This window comes from Lepidochelys kempii, chromosome 11 (genome assembly GCF_965140265.1).
Source record: "Lepidochelys kempii isolate rLepKem1 chromosome 11, rLepKem1.hap2, whole genome shotgun sequence".
NCBI classification, from domain to species: Eukaryota; Metazoa; Chordata; order Testudines; family Cheloniidae; genus Lepidochelys; species Lepidochelys kempii.
In genome coordinates this window covers 53450966-53472812 of record NC_133266.1, presented here as the reverse complement: position 1 = coordinate 53472812, position 21847 = coordinate 53450966, and the positions used below count along the sequence as shown (strand labels likewise).

Genomic DNA, 21847 nt, shown 5'->3' with positions numbered 1-21847 from the left:
TGGTCATGCTAACACTGAATTGCCTATGAGCCATACAACATACAGATTCAGGAGATACCAGCATGATGCTTTTATAAATGAGAAAAGAATATGTCTGGGTTTGGTTATTTACTTTATTTTCTGGCTTTAGGCTGAGGGAAGCTATAGCATTATCTTTTATGCCAATGTATCTTTAATTATGTCAAAGGTGCCTACAGTCTGGGATAAATATTATAAATGTTTATATATAATCACAAATTGAAATAAATATGTACATATATAATGTGATATATTATGGGTCAGATTCACAGCTGGTCATAGTTCTACAGAGTTCATCGGCACCATGCCAGCTCACGCCAGCTGAGGATCTGCCTGTATGTAATTTATTTTACAGTAGTGCATGCTTTAATTTAGTTTTAGAAGTCCAGTTGTTTGCCTTTTCATTTTTCTTTGCTTTCTTTCTCTTTCACTTTTTTCCTGGCATTTCATTCCAATCCAAAACCACAAACAGCCCTTCACCAGAATTTTCCAGTTTCATTCCATCAATCTTTATTGTACAGCCATGGAAACCCTCCAAGCCGTCTTTATTTTTGTGCTTTATCTAGGATGTCATGAGAAAGCTTTCTTACATTAGCCTGTTTTTAATCTGTTCAGGTGCGTGTGCAACATTGACTGTTCTCAGACCAACTTCAATCCTCTTTGTGCTTCTGATGGGAAATCCTATGATAATGCATGTCAAATCAAAGAAGCATCATGCCAGAAACAGGAGAAAATTGAAGTCATGTCTTTGGGTCGATGTCAAGGTAATGCTCAGAGCAAAATTCATTTCAAATAATGTTTTCAATTTTTGTGCAAAAATAAGAACTAGGGCTGGCTTGCTATTAGGCACTTCTTACATTTTCAATAGACTCTTCTAATTTACAGTGTAGGATGCGGTCTGGTGGAGAGGGAATTTTGTTGATTACAGGTTTGGAAATACTGGCCTTCATATCTGAGCTGTGGCTGAGCTCTGGTTGGTGCAGCCCTAGAGAGACATGTGCAAAGGTGGCTTTAAGCAACTTTTGCAACCTTCTTGCTCCCGCTCCCGGTGCCCCATTCTGGGGCCCTTCAGCCCTAGAACAGGCCCCAGCACAAATTTCTATAGCATTAAGGCGGCTGTGTATGTCTCATATCTGTAGCCCCAAGAGGCAGTTCCAGCTCCTAAGCATCATTGTGGCAAAAGGAACAGCCCAGTCACACCCCCTTCCCCCAGCCACACCGTCTGTGCTGGAGGTTAGAAGGGAGGCAGCATTACAGTTCCAAGCCTCATAGGGATTCTCCTGCATATGAGGAATCTTGCTTGAGGGCTGCCTTGTGCCACTGGATCAGAGGCTCTGGCCCAGTATCTTTAGTGGAGCCTATGTAATCACCATTGTTTGTTGTGTCATCTGGATCTTCATGATGCCAAAGTCACAGAGCCCAGCCTAATGAATATGGCAACCCTCCTCTTCCCAGCAGAAAGGCATATGTCCTTTCAGGAAATAACTTGGTGATTCTTGTTCACCTGGCTGCATTCAAGGTTTAGAATTAGGATTCAGAGCCACCTGGCACTATTTCATGTGTGTGCCAGCGTAACCATTGAGTTGATTTTCAAAAAGCCTATTTTGTGCTCAAGATAAAAATGGGGAAAATATGGTTTTAAATAGTCTCTGTAAATAAAATGGCCATTGAGTCACAGGATCCTTAATAGCTCCCTGCCCTCCTCTGCTTCTGAACTATAAATCCTAAACACATCTATTTACAGAGCCCTATTAAACCTGCATATTAAACACATTCTATTTATATTCCTATAAAATATTTATTTAAAATGAACCCTCCTTTCCTGTTCACCATTTTCAGATTAGATTATCACCAGGTCCGGATTATTTAAAACAATGAGGAAATCACACCTCACTATAACTGGATCTTTTTAGATCCAGTTAGACATTGTTAGACAAATGTTATTCCTGGAATGGCAGCTTTGTGTCTCAGCATGGGGTGAATCAGTCCAAAGACCCTGATCCTGCAATTGACACTTGCAGTCAGATTCTTGCTCCCATACACAGCTTCCTTGAAGTCAGTGGAGCTCTGCATAGGTGCAGGGACTTCTTGCTTACACTCTGAGACTTACAGGATTGGCCTCTCTTTTACAAAAGCAGCAGGAAACGTCAAAGCAACACATTGTATTTCTTTTAACACAGATAACACAACTACCACCACAAAGTCTGAAGATGGACATTATGCAAGAACGGATTATGCAGGTAAGATTCCTATTATAATATCAGTAATATGAGAAGTACAATTGGCAAAATCTTTGGGGCGAGAACAGTTTCCCCTATGTTTGCAAAACTGTAAGTATAGTAATCTTTAATTTTTTTTTACTTATTTGTGCGGGGGGGGGGTAATCTGAAAACTGCCTCTCTTTTTATCAAATGTCTCATCATCACTAATGTACAAACACTCTGGGGCAAAAAAAAAAAAAAAAGCCTGTATTGACAGTGAGACTAGTTAACATTGCAGAATGCTTGCCCCGGCAGCAAGTATTGGTGGAAATCAGTACAGCTTTCACACTGAACCAAATGTTGCAAATTGTTGTCAGAACACCTGAATATGATTAAGTGAAAACCAATAGTTTTGTATAGCTCCTCCCAAAAATACAATATATGCTGCGTCATCAGATGCTGCTAGAATTGATATTATCTCTGTGTTTGAATGTAAAGTTAATAAGGTATTTATAATAGATTTTAAAAAATGATAAATGGCTTTAATTTATTTATACGCTCCAGTAAAAATTAATGGCTACGTAGCGTGATATAACATTTTAAATTAAAAACATGTAAATGTTATGTAGGGTTTATCGAATTTTGTTTTGGGTGAACATCTTTCTTTTTCAAATCTTCTTACTAGGAGGATTAATTTATGAGTGGCTTTTGTGCAAATGTTCACAGCTTGACGTTAGAACTGTGAATAGAAGCATTTGGAGTGTTCCTGTTAAAAATGTGGCAAGCAATGTATAATTGCTTAAGCTTGTGTTTTTTTATATTGTGAAAATAGATCTTTACAAGGGAGTACTGTTGAGCTACAAAGCTCTGAATGCCAGGTTTACCCCCACTGATATGCTGTGCAGTGAAGATGAAATACAGTTTATCTCTTAGCGGTTTATAATTTTTACTAGTAAAATTTTGTAAAACTTTTTATTAAGGCGAAGTTACAATAAAATGTTAAAACTATATTGTACATTACTTATTCAAGATCAGATTAATAGCCAGAACCTGGCTAAAGATTCTTGCTTGCTGGCTGGGAAGCACTCCTCCTCTGCATACGCTAAAAAGGTTGATAACATTTCAAACTATCTACCCTCTTTTTGGTGCTTCCCTTGGGCATGTACTTGGTATGAAAGCTTTTCCATAATAAGGAGAATCTATATGTTACTATACACAATTCCATAGGAGGATGGTTCACATTTTTTCAGTTGTGTGCAATACAAAGTCTATCAACTAACTATAAAAAATAAATTAATTTGTCATTTGTTAGAAATTTAGATCATTTACTGGCTCATTAAGTAAGCAGGTCGGAGGATCTCTAGGAAGCTGGCATTTTGTCAAAAGATGAATCTCTTTAATAATTTTCTTTCAAAGCCATCTAATTCCTGAACCCAACCACCAGATGTGCATGTATGTACCCTTTTCCCTGCAACTCTTCCAACAGAGCGCCTCCCTAATAGCAAAAAAGATGATGGATCTTAACTGGAGTCAAATTAAATATTTCATTTAAAAAATTCTTTGAGTAATACAAACTGAAGATGTGTATCATCTAGCCCATACAGAGAGACACTCATTAGATCAATTTCTTTATCCAAATTTCTCTCTCACCTTTTCATCTGTATTGTTTTCTGGTCAACATCTTTTTCAGTCAAAATTGTATATATCTTAGAAATTAAATCTTTTGTTCCAGCTTGCTCCTGGAACTCCTCAAAAGTGGTTAAGGGTCTAGATAAAATCTGACTTGTAAATATTGAAAATATGAGCTCTTTATATTATTTACACTACTACAAATCTCTTGGTATGTTTTCAAACCTGCACCCTAGAACAGCTGTCCAAATTGAATAATCTCAGCTCTTACCCACAACAAATAGTCACTTTGATATTTCCTAGGGATAAATTCCTGGTGATTAATAAAAGTAGCTAAGGAAGAGGGCCTCAGTGACAGCAATTTAGAAAATTGGTCCAAAGCTACTTGGAATGTATGTTAGAAAGTGTTCACTGTTCATTAGTTACCAATTGGTAATCTAGGGTGAGGATCCATACTGGGTGGTTATTCTGCATGGACGGTAAGCCACACAGTTAGAAAATGTTTATTCCATTCCAGTTTTAAAAGTGATGTATTGAGATTTAAAAAATATACAGGGCCAGATTATGGCACAATGAGCTTGAGGAGCACTGGTTAGTAACCGTGGAACCTAAACAACATGAAGGGAGGACACAGTGTGTTCACTTTGGTAGAGAAGGAGCCAAAATGCACAATGCCCCATATTTTTTCCTTTCTCAAGGAGCTTTTCCAAGAAGGACGGGGGCAGAGGTAATAAAAGGAAAACTCTACAGAGTCAGCCCCAAAAGCTTTGATTGATGCAAGCTTTCCCCTCTAAGTTGGCAATCGGTTTTCTTAAGACACAGGCAAGGCTAAGGTTGAATCTTGTGATAGGTTGGGGAGAAGCAGAGCTGGGCTAAAATGATTTCTTTTCAATTAGAAATAAGGACAAGCAATATTGTTGTGTTAAATCCTCTATTTTCCTTGCTTGAGACCTGAAGAGAGCGGTGGAGGTTCTCAGGTGAGAATTAAGGCCTGTGGCTCCTTTTAAAATGGTGCGCTAGCCTATCCAAGTCTGCTAGCCTCTAGTAATTTAGCATTAGCATGGCAGTGAACCACATGACCTGGTGTCTGAACAAAAGAAGTGCACTTAAGTAAAAACCAGCTCAGCTGTAACAACAAGGGAAAGAGATGGAGGAAAGAGAGGCTGAGGATTAGGAAGAGGGGAAAAATAGCAGTGGCAGCAAGGGAGAGGGCCATTCAGGACGAGGTGGGTTGTGAGTATAGGTCATTGGGGGGCGGATGGGAGGGAGGACCACAGAAGATACCATGGAATCAGAAATAGAAGGGAGACCAACGGCTAGATGTTGGTCAGGAAAGTCATGATAATTTCCCTTTGGGGAGCACAGAAATGGAGTAGTAGTCCTGAGAAGAAAATCAATAGCAGCAACAAGTTGCTGGAGATTAGAGGACAGGTTAGAGATGATGAAGAAGGTGATGCTGAATTGTTTTGCAGGCGGCAGGGGCAAAGATGAGGCAAAAACAAACAAAGGGGTATTGGAGAAAGTCTGTGAGCATCAAAAACTGCAGAGAATTCTGTGAGGATACTAGAGTGAACATTACAGAAAGTGGAAGGGACTGGGGTTTGTGGAAAGGAGAGAGGAGTGATGTCCAAGGAGAGAAGAAGATCAATAAAAAAGAGTCATTTTCCTCACGGGCAAATCTTCAGTAGTATCCCAGAGCAGAAGAAATAAGGTCATGGAGCTGCAGCTCCTACGTTGTTCCAACTCCCCGGAAGACATGCACTGAATCTGAGTCCCTACATTTGTGGAAACGGTGGGGTTGTCCTGGATAGCTCTCATGCAATAATATTTATCTAGCTATAATTCATAACTAATCCCTGGTGACTTCTTTTCTGATTTGAAGTCATATGGGTTCCAGTAGATGACTTGCCTGTTAGGGTAGGTCTTCCACCAATGTAATTTGGTATAGATTCATTGACTTCAATGGAGCTACATGAATTTACACCAGCTGAGGATCTGGCTTCTTTTCTGAACTTAAATATATTCTTGTCTAATCTCCAATCTCTACAAGTGGTAACTGAGTTTTGCTAAACATGTAGTTTGAAATCTGGTAAGTTCATGCGCAGCAACCCATATGATTTCAGTTTCACATAGTGCTCATGGAATAATTGCCATTGAAAACGTGAGTTTAAAGGAATCATTTAGAAAAATATCTAAAGCCCTTGGTAAATTACTAGTCAAGATGGAATAAAACTGAGGTTCATTGGAAGTTCACGCTTCAGTTTTAGAACCACTTGCAGGACTGTATACAACATGCATTTCTCACGTTCTCTAACGTGCATTGCTGTTTGACTATATGTTTAATGATTATTTTAGGGATATTCTGGTATAGTGTGTGTTACTGTACTTTCGATGAACTCATCCGATGAAGTGAGCTGTAGCTCATGAAAGCTTCTGCTCAAATAAATTTGTTAGTCTCTAAGGTGCCACAAGTACTCCTTTTCTTTTTGCAGATACAGACTAACACGGCTGCTACTCTGAAACCTGTACTTCCTCAGAAGGGGAATGCTATATTCCTCATTGGGCTCATTTTTATGTGAAGAAATAGCACTTCCTTCATCGCAGTATCTCTGAAATAATACATCCAAATTAATGAATCTAGGGCTTTCAATAGAAGTCCCTTTACTATGCCTAGTATCAGGGGATAGCCGTGTTAGTCTGTATCCACAAAAACAAGGAATCCGCTGGCACCTTAAAGACTAACGGTATCATTGGGCACCTCTGAGGCCTTGTCTATAGTGCGGACGTGTTGCAGGTATAGCTGTATCAGCATAGGTATAACAGCAGTGCTCGCCCTGGTGTAGACAAAGCATATCCAAAAGAAGGAGTTTTTCTGCCTGTGTTAGAACACCACATTAGTGATGGTAACAGAAGCACTCTTCTGTCAACATAGTTGTGTCTGCATAGGGGATTTTGCTGGCCTAGCTATGCCAGCTAGGGAGTGCTGGTTTATTCGCACATACCTGTGCTGACAAAACTTTGTATTATAGGTCTGGCCTGAGACAGAATTTCATGCCCACTTATAAAAACTCTGAATCACAAGAATTGACTTTTCCAGGAAGAAAGGGAATAAGGAAATAATTGGTATTGTCCATTATATTGATCCTAACACTGTGAAATGCTCTCTGTAAAGGATCGGGTAACTAAAGGAACACAGGTAGTTCCCTTTGCACACACACATCAAGTCTCCAGAGTACAGTGGTCTTAAAGGATCACCCGAACAATCTCTAAGGTACTGCTATGTTTTTCATAATAACCTGTTAATATCATACATTTATTTACCATACTTGCTTCCTAATGTTCTTCTTTTAAACCACAGTGATTTTTGTTAATAAATTTATGTACTTCACTGTTCACAAAACTGAAAGCTCACTTTACCTGGAAATGTAAATCTATCCATGGATTTGCTATATTTCTTTTTTTCTGTTTGTTTTTTCTTTTAAGGATCCCATTCTACACAGACAGGTTTTGCTCTGAGAAATGGACATGGCTGAATAATTTCAGATAAACATAAACTAATGACAGAGTGCGTAGTTTTCACCAAAACTAACATATGCATTGGGGGAGAGAGTGTCTATGAGCTTGCAAGCAGACATGAAATTCATTACTCTGTCAGGTGCTTCTCCACCACCAGCATCCAAAAGCCCACAGGTTTTACTGGACTCTCACTGCCAGCTTTACATTCTATGTGTGCTTCTCTGTTCCCACGCACGCATCCCTCTCATTTTTAATAAGACACTAAGGCAGGGGTGGGCAAACTTCCACATCAGGGTGCGAAACTGTATGGAGGGCCAGGTAGGGAAGGCTGTGCCTCCCCAAACAGCCTGGCCCCCACCCCCATCCGCCCCCTCCCACTTCCCACCCCCTGACTTCCCCCCTCTCAGAATCCCCCCCATCCAACCCCCCCTGCTCCTTGTCCCCTGACCGCCCCCTCCCAGGACCCCCGCCCCTAACTGCCCCTGGGGACCCCACCCCCTATCCAACCCTGCCCCATTCCCTGTCCCCTGTCCCCCCCCCCGAACCTCTGCCCTATACAACCATTTGGATTTTTTTTGTGGGGGAGGGAATTGGTGGATTTTTTTCCCCTAAACGAACTGGCAATAAATGTATTCCTACAACTCAGAAGCTACATTTAAAATACTATAGGAGTTGTATGTGTGTGTGTACACGTATGAACACACACACACACATATATATATGAATTAATTCCTGGAATATTTAAAAATATAGCTTCTAAGTTGTGAGTAGGGCAGTCAGTATTTCCTTGAAATAAGGAAGGCCTGCTGTTTGTATACATTGATTTTATTTTATTTTATTTGTATATCCTCATACCTTTTTAAGCCCAGGCTTTCAAGCATTTTTTATAATATCTAATTTTTGTTTCTTTACCCTCCACAACCTCTTAGAAGCTGGGCATTAGCAATTATGCCTGTACTGATTTTATTCTTTTTTTCATTGGACAAACACCTTTTTTTCTTTTTTCCCAAACCCACCTGTGATCACTGTGAAGACTATCCCAATATGGCTGGGCCATTTTCAGTGTTGTGGTTCACTAGCAACATTAGTGATAACATTGATAGTTTTAATACAGATGTGAAAAATGAATTGTTAATTAATATTTTCTCCTTACTCAGGCAAAAATCCCCAGATAACCATTGATCAGGCCTTGAGTGTTTGGTTCTTCAGGGGCTTGATACAAAATCCATTGAATTCAATGTGAGTCTTTTCACTGACTTCAGTGGGCTTTGGATTGGACCCCAAGAGCAGAGAAAAAATGTCACTGAACTTATACATAAAACAGTCACTACTATTTTATTCTTAGTTTCAGGGATAGTATGCTAGGAATTCAGAGGGTATTCCCCCACCAGATTATAACAGTTTTAAAGTACATCAAATTTTGACCCTAAACTACTTGACAGTGTCCCTTTTTAAATTAAATTTTATAAAGACTTCCATGTCATTCATTTCCTAAAATGCTGGCGAATAATACAGCCCGACAACTTTGCTCTGGTATACAAGCTACTATCTAGTTTTTGCTGTGTCTTTGCAAACCAGGCATTCTTTAAGGAATAAGCAAGTGAGGCATACAGTATAGGGTGACCAGATGTCCTGGTATTAAAGGGACAGTCCCGTATTTAAGCCCTCCTGCAGGTGTCCCGACTTTTTCCTAAAAACGGACACATTTTCTGTCTTCCCCACCACCATCAGTATTGGCTGGTCTTGCTGCTGGACAGATCCCTGTTCACCAGCTGCCTGCCCACCAGCAGTGAGTGGGGCGGTCCAGTGGCCAACAGTAGGGGTGGGTGTGTAAGTCTGTGGTGGGGCAAAGCTGCTGTGCTTGGGGCCAGATGCTCCCCCTGCTGGTCCTTCAGCACAGCCCCGCTGCATTCCAGCTCTCGGCCAGCAGAGTCCCCATTTCCGGCCGGCACTGGCTGCAAGCTGCGATGGCTGGTGAGTGCAGGCAGGTGCCAGGCGGTGGCTGGTTATGTGTGACCTCTGCTGACCACCTGTCGGCCCATTACACGGTCCCCCACTCGCTGTCCTCTCCCTGCTTTGCCCCGTCACACACACACCCAGCCCCGCTGCTCCTCCATATCATCTCCACCTCCCGCTCTCCCCCCGGCGGGGCATATCCCGCTCCCAGTACTGAGCAGAGACCCAGCCCCTGGTCAGAGTGCTCAGCTCATCAGCAGCCTGGCCACCAGGCCCCTTCCTTCCCCCACTACCTCTGTCTGGGCCATCGCCCTGGGAAAGGCCAAGACCTTCCAGCCTGGGTACTGGCCAGGAGGAGCCGATCCTGCAGCTCCTCTCCCTTCCCTCCCGCACAATGCAAAAAAGCTACTGCTGGCCACATTCAGGTTTGAATCCTGGCAGAAATCTGGGGGGCATGTGACCCTGTATGCCCCCACATACACACACTTGTTGCCTCGGGAAGATGTGGCGCTAGATACCAGAAGAGGAAGGTCCATCCTGGGGGGCCAGCCAGGCATGGAGAGTGGAGAGTGCCGGGCAGGGAGGGTCCAGTCGTTTGATCACCCCACCCCCATGTAAGACAGGTGCACAGGAGTGTGTACATGTCACCTCTCCTTATGTGAGGGGAGGTGGAGGGGATGGTGTCACTTCTCCCCATGTGAACCCTAAACCCTTAAAGATAAGAAGGTAAATAAAAAGAATCCAACTATACAGTATTTCTTTTTAACAGGGGCTCAGTCAACTTGATGTTAATTTGAACATATGTACTGCATAGCTCTGACTGATTGCCATTGAACTCGCTTGAATATGAGTAATTTTACCAGGTGTCCCCTATTCAGCAAAAGGAAATATGGTCACCCTAATAAAGTAGCACATTGTGTGTCCATCATGCAGAAGAGAGAAACCTTTCCTCACCTGCAGCTTTAGAAAACAGTTAGGAAGATTGGATCCTTGCACATGCAGATCTCTGTGGATTCCATTTGCATAAGATCTAAGTTGGAGGTGGCCAAGCACTAAATGAATACATTATTTAGCAAGTTTTGGTGTTTTTCCCTGACATAACTTAAATAATGAAAACACATACAATATTTGGACACCTGGAGCAGCGAATTAAATGCTGTTTGGCAAGTTGCTGGATATATGTACATTTTGCCTGGTATTTAGCTACCCGTAATTGCAGTACAAAGGTTTTATAAACTCCGTGTGCCTTAAAAGTCAACAATTCTTAAACATTTATTTAATGTTAGTTACATTCACAAGGATATGATTCCATTAAAAAATTATCAGGTTTTTGTACAATGGAACAAAGGCAATGGAAGCCCTCGGTGGAAGAAAAATGTTTTTCAACTTTTTCAGCCTAGTGTAGGCTTTCACACCATCCAGACTGGGTTTTTTATCCAATTTTCCTGTAATTTGAGGGACCCAATCAGTCATTGTTTGCTTGGGGTAGCTTGAAGACATGGCTGCAATGAGGTGAAGAGACTAGGAGACCCAGCCTTCTTGTCTCTCCCGGCCCCTGAGGGGAGCTGGAAATTTGACCAGCCCGCCCCTCTGTCATGATTAAGGAGCTCACAGGCCAAATTTGATTGGTGCTGTGACCCTCCCTTTCACTCAAACTTAACCTAGCTGCCCCTCCATCAGGACAGGGAGGTGGCCAGGCCAAATATGAGCAGCACAGTAACCCTGTGTACCTGTTTGGCCCCTCCACCTTTTGCAGTCCTTCCTATACCCATGGGCGCTGAGCATCCCCAGCCCCTGAGAGAAGCAGAGCAGGGGGCACTGATGGGAGGATTGGCTCCAGGCTTTTCAGGCTTCCTACGGAAGTGGAGAAACAGAAGTGGGAGGGGAACTTGAGCTCCAAGAACTGCTTTGCCCCTGGTAGGGATGGCATTCTTCAGCCTAACCATTTCGCTGGGTGTGGGGTGGAAAGACTGTAGGGCTGGGTGCAGCAGGAGACCTTGGAGTTGGGTATGGGGGCAGCAGAAGGAGAGTGTGTGTAGAGCTGGGTGCAAGGGGGAGAGTGCACATCTGGATACAGAGGCAGCGTGAGAGAGTTCAGGACTGGGTCTGGGGACAGTGAGTCGGAGGAGGGTGTGGGGCTGGGTGCCAGGGGAGGGTGCAGGAGAGGGAACTTGGGGCTGGGTTCAGGTGGCATCAGGATAGACCTCTGGGCCCCCTCCTTAGGAAAATTCTGGTTGTGCCCTTGTTTTAGAGATACCCATGTCACATCCCTCCCAGTGTCTGCTGAGTTGTCTGAGCATTCAGACATGTAGCTGGTTACATGTAACCTGAGCCTAAAGACTGTGAAGGCAAAATGTATATGCAGAAGACCAGAGCTGAGCTCCATGCAAATGTAAAAAATAACTTTGCATGGGGGGAGCTTCAAATCTGTTTTTTCAGCCTCAGCCAAATTGATCCTGACACAGGGCCTTCCAGAGTAGGAAAATGAGACAAAGAGCTGGGAGGAGGGGGCAGATCTTCTAGAAATTTGAACAGTATCATGAAGAACAAGTACTCACTTTGTAAAGAAGGGTTTTGACAGCTATGCACAACCATCCGTGAAATATAGTTACCCACCAAGAAGATGGAGTAGGAGCTACCAGTAACAGCTGGAAAGCAAATTTGTAGACAGATATAATCTTTATCACACAGAGAGACAGAAGAACAAGCAAATGAATAAGACAGCAAAGCGAGGAGAAGAGTGTGTTGAAGATTGAAAAGCAGCTAAAGTGGCAATCGACTGAGCATGTTGCAGCAAGAATCAGTGGAAAGTGTATTTCTCTTATGGTGGAATAAAGACTAATAGATAGCAAGTGCAGAAAGGGTCACAAGCAAATATGATGGAAATACAAGGTCCTAGACTAGATCATAAATTTGATCTAGGAGGAAAGGATTTTTGGTGACACAATGGTGAGTCATTTGTCTCGAAGTAGACCAAATAAAACTGACGATGGTAGCCCAATTCAGAACCATTCCAGTTTGTCAAGATTATTTATATTATCATTTAGTTGTACTACAGTAGCACCTAGAGACCACAGTTGAGATGAGGGCGCCATCACGCTTACCACTGCACAGATGCATAGTAAGAGAGCACCTCAGAGAATGTACAGTCTAAATAGATAAAACAGACAAAGGAAGTATTGTTATCTGTTTTACAGATTGGCATCTGAAGCACAGAAAGACACTCGCCTGACACACACAGTCTGTGGCAGAGTTGGAAACTAAATCCAGGTCCACCGAGTCCCAGTCCAGCACTTTAACCACTAGCCCAACCTTCCTCTCTTATACACACATATTAGAATGTAAGACTGGCCAATGTCATTCTGGTTGTCCATCTAGCCCAGTATCCTGTCTCTGACAGTGGCCAGTGCCAGAGATTTCTAAGGGAATGAACAGAACAGGGCAATTTATCAAGTGATCCAACCCCTATCATCCAATGCCAGCTTCTGGCAGTCAGAGGTTTAGGGACACCCAGAGCATGGGTTTGCATCCCTGACCATCTTGGTTAATAGCCATTGACGGAACTATCCTCCTTGAACTTATCTAATTCCTTTTTGACCCCTGTTATAGTTTTGGCCTTCACAACACCCCTGGAAATGAGTTCCACGGGTTGATTGTATGTTGTGTGAAGTACTTCCTTATGTTTGTTTTAAACCTGTTATCTATTAATTTCATTGGGTGACCCCTGGTTCATGTGTTATGTGAAGGGGTAAATAACATTTTTTACACACCAATCAAGATTTTATACGTCTCTGTCATATTTTCCCCATAGACATCTCTTTTCTAAGATGAAGAGTCCCAGTCTTTTTAATTTCTCCTCATATGCAAGCTGTTTCATATCTCTAATCACTTTTGTTGCCCTTTTCTGTACTTTTTCCAGTTCTGATATATCTTTAAGATTGGTCAACCACAACTACGTGCGGTATTCAAGGTGTGAGTATATCAGGGATATATACAGTGGCATTATGACATTTTCTGTCTTATTATCTATCCCTTTTCTGTTGATTCCTAATATTTTGTTAGCCTTTTTGACTGCCGCTGCACATTGAGCAGATGTTTTCAGAGAGCTATCCACAATGATTCCAAGATCTCTTTCTTGAGCAGTAACAGCTAATTTAGACCCCATTGTTTTGTACGTATAGATGGTATTATGTTTTCCAATGTGCAAAAAATATGCATTACTTTGCATTTATCAACACTGAATTTCATCTGCCATTTTGTTGCCCAGTCACCCAGTTGTGGGAGATCCCTTTGTAATTCTTCACAGTCAGCTTTGGACTGAGTATCTTGAGTAATTTTTTATTGTCTGCATTCTTTGCAACCTCACAGTTAAACCCTTTTTCAAGAACATTTATGAATATGTTGAACAACACAGGTTCTATCCTATCCTTTGTTTCCTGTCTTTTAACCAGTTACTGTTTCATGAGAGGATCCTACCCTGTTATCGCATGACTCCTCACTTTGCTTAAGAGCCTTTGGTGAGGGACCTTTACAAAGGCTTTCTGAAAGTCCAAGTACACTTTATCCACTGAATCACTCTTGTCCACATGTTTGCTGATCCCCTCAGAGAATTCTAATAGATTGGTGAGGCATTTACAAAAGCCATGTTGATTCTTCACCATCATGTCATGTTCATCTATGTCAGGGATCGGCAACCTTTGGCACGCGGCCCATCAGGAAAATCTGCTGGCAGGCCGGTTTGTTTACCTGCAGCGTCCGCAGGTTCAGCTGATCTCAGCTCTCACTGGTCGCGGTTCACCGTTCCAGGCCAATGGGGGCTGCGGGAAGCGGCCTGGACCGAGGGATGTGCTTGCTGCTGCTTCTGAACCTGCGGACACTGAGGTAAACAAGCCTTCCCAGCTTGCCAGTGGATTTCCCTGACAGGCCACGTGCCAAAGGGTGCCTATCCCTGATCTATGTGTTTGATAATTCTGTCTTTTACTATAGTTTCTACCAAATTGCCTGGTACTGATATTAGGCTTACCGGCCTGTAATTGCCAGGATCACCTCTGGAACCTTTTTTAAAAATCAGCATTACATTAGCTATTCTTCAATCATTTGGTACAGAGGCTGATTTAAGCAACAGGTGACATGCCAGTTAGTAGTTCTGCAATTTCATACTTTTGTTCCTTCAGAATTCTTGGGTGAATACCATCAGGTCCTGGTGACTTATTACTGGTTCATTTATCAGTTTGTTCCAAAGTGTTCTCTATGGACACCTCAGTCTAGGACAGTTGCTCAGATCTGTCACTTTAAACAGAATGGCTAGTTGTGGGAATCTCCCTCACATCTTGTGCAGTGAGGACAGATGATTTATTTCACTTCTCTGCAACAGCCTTGTCATCCTTGAATGCTCCTTTAGCACCTTGATCATCCAGTGGCCCCACTGACGGTTTGGCAGGCTGCCTGCTTTTGATGTACTTACAAGTTAACAGCAATTTTTTTTTTTTTGGTCTCTTATTGGTTGCTCTTCAAATTCTTTTTTGGCCTGTCTAATTATACTTTTACACTTGACTTGCCAGAATTTATGTTCCTTTCTATTTTTCTAAGCAGGATTTTACTTCCAATTTTTAAAAGACGTCTTTTTGTCTCTAGCCACATCTTTTCCTCTGTTGTTTAGCCATGGTAGTATTTTTAATAGCTTAGGTATCTTAACTAATATTTACAAAAATCATTTTTTAAATCTGTCATGATTTTTCATATCTCCATAATTGAAGAGGTGGGGGGCTCTTAAAAGGGAGGGCTGCTATTTTAATGCTACTTTGCAGCACGAAGTCCCTCCAGGAAGGACGCATTGCAAGATGTTAGTTACACCTAATAGGGCCAAGCTCCCATTGTATTCAGTGGAAGTTGGATCAGGTTCTAAAACAGATGCATAGATAGAAAATTGCTGTAACGTGATAATTGCTTCAGAGAAAACATCACATCGCCCCACATGGGACTTGAACCATCAATCTAAAATTTTCTCCACTGGAAAAATCCTATCAAAGCTAACAGAAAATAGAGCCTGTCTATATGCTAGTGGTTTTGGTTTTTGGTTTTTGTTTATCATCCTATAGAATTTAATAGAGAAGGCTATTCCTGCCACAGAATTCTGTAGAATGGTTCAAAAAACCCTCAGAAAGATTGTCATTTTCCATTAGACTATTGTCAACTCCAAGTATTCCAGAATCATGACTGTGCCCCAAAATTATGAGATTGGCTTAAAAATCATGAGTTTTTTTTTTAAAATAAATTGTGGATGTTCATTTGCCTTCTCATTTCTGAAATTTAGAGTGCACTCAGGTCATATTTTCAGGCTTTTTTCCACAACTGTGAGGGCTAGATACTTTTAAAAAACATTAAAGCTGAGATTCTTATGTAATTCTGTGAATCTGGGACCTGCAGTTTGAAGAAAAATATCAAATATCCTGAGTCTCATAAAAAATTGCAACAGTTGGCAGCATTAATTAAATTATATAGCTTTCTTTAGGATGAGTTCTATAGAACATTATATGTTTCAAAGTAGCAGCCGTGTTAGTCTGTATCTGCAAAAAGAAAAGGAGTACTTGTGGCACCTCAGAGAAACTAACAAATTTATTTGAGCATAAGCTTTTGTGAGCTACAGCTCACTTCATCAGGTGCATGCAGTGGAAAATAGAACTCTCTAAAACTCTATTGGTTCTGTCCCTAGTAAGTTCTATATGACTTTTTTGCAAGGTTCGGGGGGAAGCTAAATGGTTCCAGGGAGATGTGAGCCCCATGCACAAAGTCCCATGCCAGGAGATAGGCAGTGGCACATGTTTCAGTAATATTTAGTCTCACATTATTTCCTGAAGGGCCTGTAAGACTGAAGACAGACTTATGGAGATTTTAATACAAAACTATAAGGAGAAAGCAGCATTGCTCATTTAATCTATCAACCCTGAAAGTCTAGCTCATTTTTTTGTGAGTGTTCTCCTGTAACTCTGAATTGCCCTATGACAAGCTTATATATGGTCAAATGTAGTGAGTTGGTTGGTTTGTTTTTAATGGGAGATACAGTGCTCTTTCTTTGCGTAATGTTGTCCGTTGTTGCACTCATAGATCCTAAAGCTGTGAGCATTAAAACTGAAATTGACTTCTGATCATTAAATGAATTTCTAGACATCTCTTTTCCATAGACTTCTGTCGCTCAAGGAAAGTAGAAATTTCCAATAGGATGTGCTTTTAAAGCTCAGTGCTTAATTTCCTTATTAATAAATTTGGACCATAAGTTACATTGAGTTGGTTTGTGCCTCATTTCCATAATGAGCGAATTCAGCTATGTACTGAATGAACATTGAAATGAAAGCTGTTTGGTTTGTCCACAAGCACGTAGCCTGAAAACAAAATATGTCTAGGCTAATAATTTGATCTGTATGAAATAAATAAACAGCAAATGCAAGCACCAGCTTGTAGCACCAATTGGCATGAGCAGCATAATAAATAAAAGGTTGGACCAGGCTATTATAGTGTCACCAGCTTGCCTGAAATATTTAAGTCCTGGAAATGAATTAAGGTGTCAAACGTCTTTGAGATTTCTGAGTGGAAATTTTGCAATACAAGTATTTTTCCCTCTGGGGTTTGCATTAAAGCTGTGCAAGATTCATAAAGCTTGCTACAACTCTGGCTCACAGGTTTTCCACTTCCTTCCTACCACTGTTCTTTAGTTGTTTTTTTCCCCTATAATATCATGTAGCCAGTCATCTGTAACATTATGTTATGTTAGTGGTTATGGACAAACACAGAGAAACTGTATTTGCAATACATATGAGGGTCGTACACAGAACAGCTAGCCAGCCTGAGCTCACATAAGCATTCCTGCAAATTTCTCCATTTATGCCCCAGTTCATAAATGCATCATGCATCATTTATATATGTAAAATGCAGAAATCCTTGTTCTTAAACAAATTAGAGGCTGTTAATGCTAATCCCTTTTTCCCCCTCTACACATCTTCAGTGTAAGTATCAGTGCTATGCTCAAGAGAATAAAATAAGCTCAAATTGGGGTAAGGTTTGCAGAAAACTAGACTTTCCCTTCTGAGACATCGGAATTAGACTCGGAGGGTTAAATTAAGCCTGCCTCGACATAACTTTTCGCCTTTTAAACTATTAAAGTTATTCTTTGTTTTTAACCAGAGATTCTTTTTAAATATGACATTGGTTGGAGAGGGATGCTGAGAGATAGGGAATGTGGGAAGAAGTGCTCAAATACATTTGCTTAATTTGCTAGTCGTGCTTTTTGTAGTGCTCTAGGTAAGGCTATGCCCCAGCATTTGCTTTCTAAACCTTTGTTTTCAGAGGTTTATGACAATGTACTAGCTGAAACATGGCATACAAAGGTGACACGATTTCTGAGTGGAATTTTCAAGATACGCAGTAACAATTAGCCACATGCAGTATTGCAGCCTTGTTCTGGTGAAAAGATTACAGCTCTCACACCAAAGTTGTTTTATATAAAATTAAGTCACACGGAGACACATAATCAACAATTGTATCTTCACTGTCCCCTAGGCAAATCATACTTTTAAAACCATTTCCCCATTTTTAAATCAACGCTGCTTACACCTTTAATAAATAGCATTCTTTGTTAATTCCATCTGAACGCATGGGAAGAATTGTTCTGTGGACTCAAGTGGACTCAAGTGGCTTTCACAGGCCTATACCTTTGTTTATCACAGACAGACACAAACCTGCTTCATGTTACATGTTACGCTGAAGCCTTTAATTTTTTTCCCTTGGTATCCAGAACAAATCTATGTTCCAATTCCCCCGAAAGAAAGAGGAGACTAAAAATCCATAGCAGAATTGCTGGAAGTGTGCATAAATACTTTTAAGTATAAAATATTTATTCCTTAATCTTAATAGTAGTAAACAATTGGCATTGGAGCTGACATTTCAAATACCTCTTTCTGGTGCTTGATATTCATGTTTGATGACTGGGTTTGATTTTATTTTCATCTGCTCATAGTATTGTTTTAAACACTAGGATGTAATAGCATTTCATTCACCGTTATCAGAAAAAAATAGATACATACCAGCTACCATACTGACTGGTACAGGTGTATACCTCTGCCAGCATCATCTTTCCCTCTGGACCCAAAGAAAACTATCCCAGACCTAGGCTCTGTTAGCTTTGTTAAATCTGGCCCTGGAAAAATATGCTATGCTTGGAGCCCAGGTTTGGGATTTCGCTATCCGAGGTTCCATCTGGCCCTTTTGTAGACTTCAGAATTTCTAGTTAGTTAGTGGCATTCTTCTTCTTAGTACTCTGCCAGGACTGGAGACATAATATAGAAGCACAACAGCTCCCAACAGCACAAAACACTAATTTGGATTAAGTTAATTAATCCTGCAGGCAGCCATAGTAAACTTTACTGCATATCAGCACCATTTTAGGAAAACCACCTGCTAAAAGGATGCCACTAGAGACTGCTCTCCCACCAAGAATCTCAGGATCTCTAAATGGACACAGTGGAGCACAAGAAAGTGTATGTGTAGGGAGAAGAGGTTTATTTGCTTAATTTTCAGAGGGCCTTAAGTATTCGGTTTAGAGAAAAGAGAGGCTGTTTCTTGCTTACTGTAATACTTTTCCCCATCGGCACAATCTCAAAGAAATGTTATGTGTCACATCCTCAACTGGTATAGATCAGCACAGTTTTACTGACTTCACTTTCCACCAGCTCAGGAATTGGCCACATACTTTTTCCCTTTATATATCTGAATTTAAAAAAATACATTTTCACTGGTTGTGTCAGCAATGCAGCTTCGTCCCTCCCCCGACCCCAGCCAATTCTAAAAGAAATAAGAAAATATTAATGGCAAAAGCATGTTACTTCCAAGGATGGAAAATGTCAATAGATATTCATAAATATAGTAATACAAATTAACTAAAATATATCCAGGCAAAAGAACTAAGATTTTACTAGCAGCTCTTCATCATTTTTTTTTTAATTTGCTTCCAGGTGAGAGTTGATTTCACAGCCCCTCGTCCCCAAACACACCCTTTCACTTTAAAAGGTACATACAAACATTCCCCTGTGCACATCAGAAATCAGTCCATTGGATATTTGTAACAAACAGGTTCATAACAAAGAATCTATTAGGAGACTATTCAAAAGCCACATTCTCCTGTTTTATTAAATGACCTTCAGTCTAGCATGTTAACACATGTCCCCCATGGGTGTCACGGTTAGCGTTAAATTATCATACTCTAAATATAATAGGTGTAAACTAAATGTGTAGTTACATAATCAGTGGCAGTGCATTTCCTAATTATTATCAACACTGGATTGGAATGCACTTTCTGCACAGTGCTATTATGACAAGCATTATCCATTTTTGACAGCATTACATAATAGTAAAATATATTTCAGGCTGATTAAAAAAAAAAACACCAACTACTACTACTCCCCATGGCCTTTTAATCTCCCTCTTTTACATTATCTGAGGTTTAAAGCTATGTGTATTGTACATCAAGAACACCCCTTCCCAAGGGTATTTCATTTGCAATTTTATTTAATAATGCAAGCATACTTTTATCTAGCTAAGATGGGAAAGGATCAAATAAAAATCATTCTAAAATCAAGTAACATACTGAGTTCTGAAAATGAAATAGCCAGAGAAGGACATATTATTAGTCTATAATATTTAAACTGATAAACTATTAGCATTTTGTCAGGCAGAATGCATCCTAAGCACTTCTCCTTTGCAGATTGCTTCAGCATGAACTGTAACTGTTTTAGACATATCTGGCACTGCAGAATTTTTCCCCTTCTGTATTTCAGTGATTTAAAGGGCCTTGGCCAGGCAGATGAATGTCAGCTGTGTGGTTTAAAATGTTTATAAAAGTGAATACAGCTTTTAAGAACTAGTGGGTGAAATCCTGGCCTCACTGAAGTCAGTGGAAGCTTTGCCATTGATTTCAGTGGGCCAGGATTTCACCCTAATGCTTTTATGTCGTTTTTTATTCTTGTTAAATTCCCCATTTCCAGAAATGGTTCTTTCCCCCTCCCTGTCAGCTTCCCCCCACTTAATATATTTACAGTGTTGTTATGAAGGAGCAATGAGTAAGGTAAAATGGTGATCCTTTTCTTTTACACAAATACCATCATTACATTTCACTTCTGTGGCAGTTAAATAAAGCAATACTGTATACATAGTAGGTTATGTTCCACTAATAAAACATTCCATTTCTATAGCCCGTTCCATCCAAGGGTCAAAATGGATTTTGCAAAGAGTAATGAACTGCAGCCCATCTGGGGCAGAGAAATATTATCAGCCCCATTTTTATGGAACAGGAAAGTGAGGAAGAAGCTGCCTTCTGGGTTCCATATGGCAGAAGTCACTGAAATTTTCCAGGAGAGGGAGGCCCAGACTATCTGCTCTTTTAGAAGGTCTTGCTGTCGGATAGAGACCATAACAAAACTTTCAAAAAGAAATGAGGCCTGGTTGCTCAGAATGTGCACCTCAGAGAGAGGACAGCTGACTGACTTCGGAAAGTAAAGTCTGACATGGATCAATGGGAAATGTCAATTAAAGGATGTTGAAGTCCTGGAAAAACACACTGTCAAGATCCAAGGAAAGTGTGGATTGCATAGCAAGTGGCACTGCTTCGGCGTTATGCAGCCCAGGGATCAGACTGCATTTAGCTTCTGATGATGCCAGGGCCAACTAATGTTCTGTAACATTGGATGTTCACCGCCTTGTGTCACTAGGTATGTGTGCCACACTTCTTTGATACGGCCTCATGCTGCATGCTTCTTCTCTTTAGCCTTTGAGTTATTTTAAGAAGCTTAAATGTTTATTGTAAAACTGACCCCTCTGAAGCCAAACCGCCCCAGCAAAGTTATATAGGTGATATTTAAGGACTGCCATCCTGCATCACACCCAGTTTTAATCACTGGAGATAATAAGTGTGGGTATTTTTTGTGTTTATTATGTAATATCTTAATGCATTTTTTTGCCTTGGCGGCATTTTATCTTGTTTTATTATTATCTCCTTATACTTAAAGTTGGAAGAGAAGCCATAAATGTGAGTGGCCCTTAATTGGATACTGAGGTATGGCTTTTCCGCATCTGTCATGGGAAATGAAACATACTGTTCTCATCATTGTGCGCTGCAGTTGGAATTTTTAAACGGCATCCGCTGCAATAAACATTCATCCCCTGAACAACCACAAAAGGAAAATGTAATAAGAAAAGCAGGGAGATACTAAAGTTACAGACGTAGACTCCATGGGCCCGATTATCATCACCCTGTTTGTAATGCAGCACGCAGGAGAAAACAGATGCATAAAAATAAAGGCTAGGGTAGGATTCATCCCTTGAAAAGTGCAGCTACTTCCCTGTGCACAGGGGTGGGGATCACAGCTCTGCAGCATGCCCATAAAATGCTTCCCCTCTTCCCTTTAACTACCACAAAAGTAGCAAAAAATATGACTGAAAGTGACAGCTGTTAGCTGACATTAGACACCTGTCTGGGCAGT

General features: G+C 40.9%; 1 protein-coding gene across 1 annotated transcript in view; it reads left to right on the top strand.

The window, feature by feature from the left end:
* Positions 1–21847, top strand: part of TMEFF2 (transmembrane protein with EGF like and two follistatin like domains 2) — a 172951-nt gene that overhangs the window by 123199 nt on the left and 27905 nt on the right. The window contains exons 6-7 of the mRNA XM_073306223.1: positions 634–782; positions 2199–2258. Coding sequence (XP_073162324.1) covers positions 634–782; positions 2199–2258 — 209 coding nt within the window. The remainder of the gene's footprint in view (positions 1–633; positions 783–2198; positions 2259–21847) is intronic.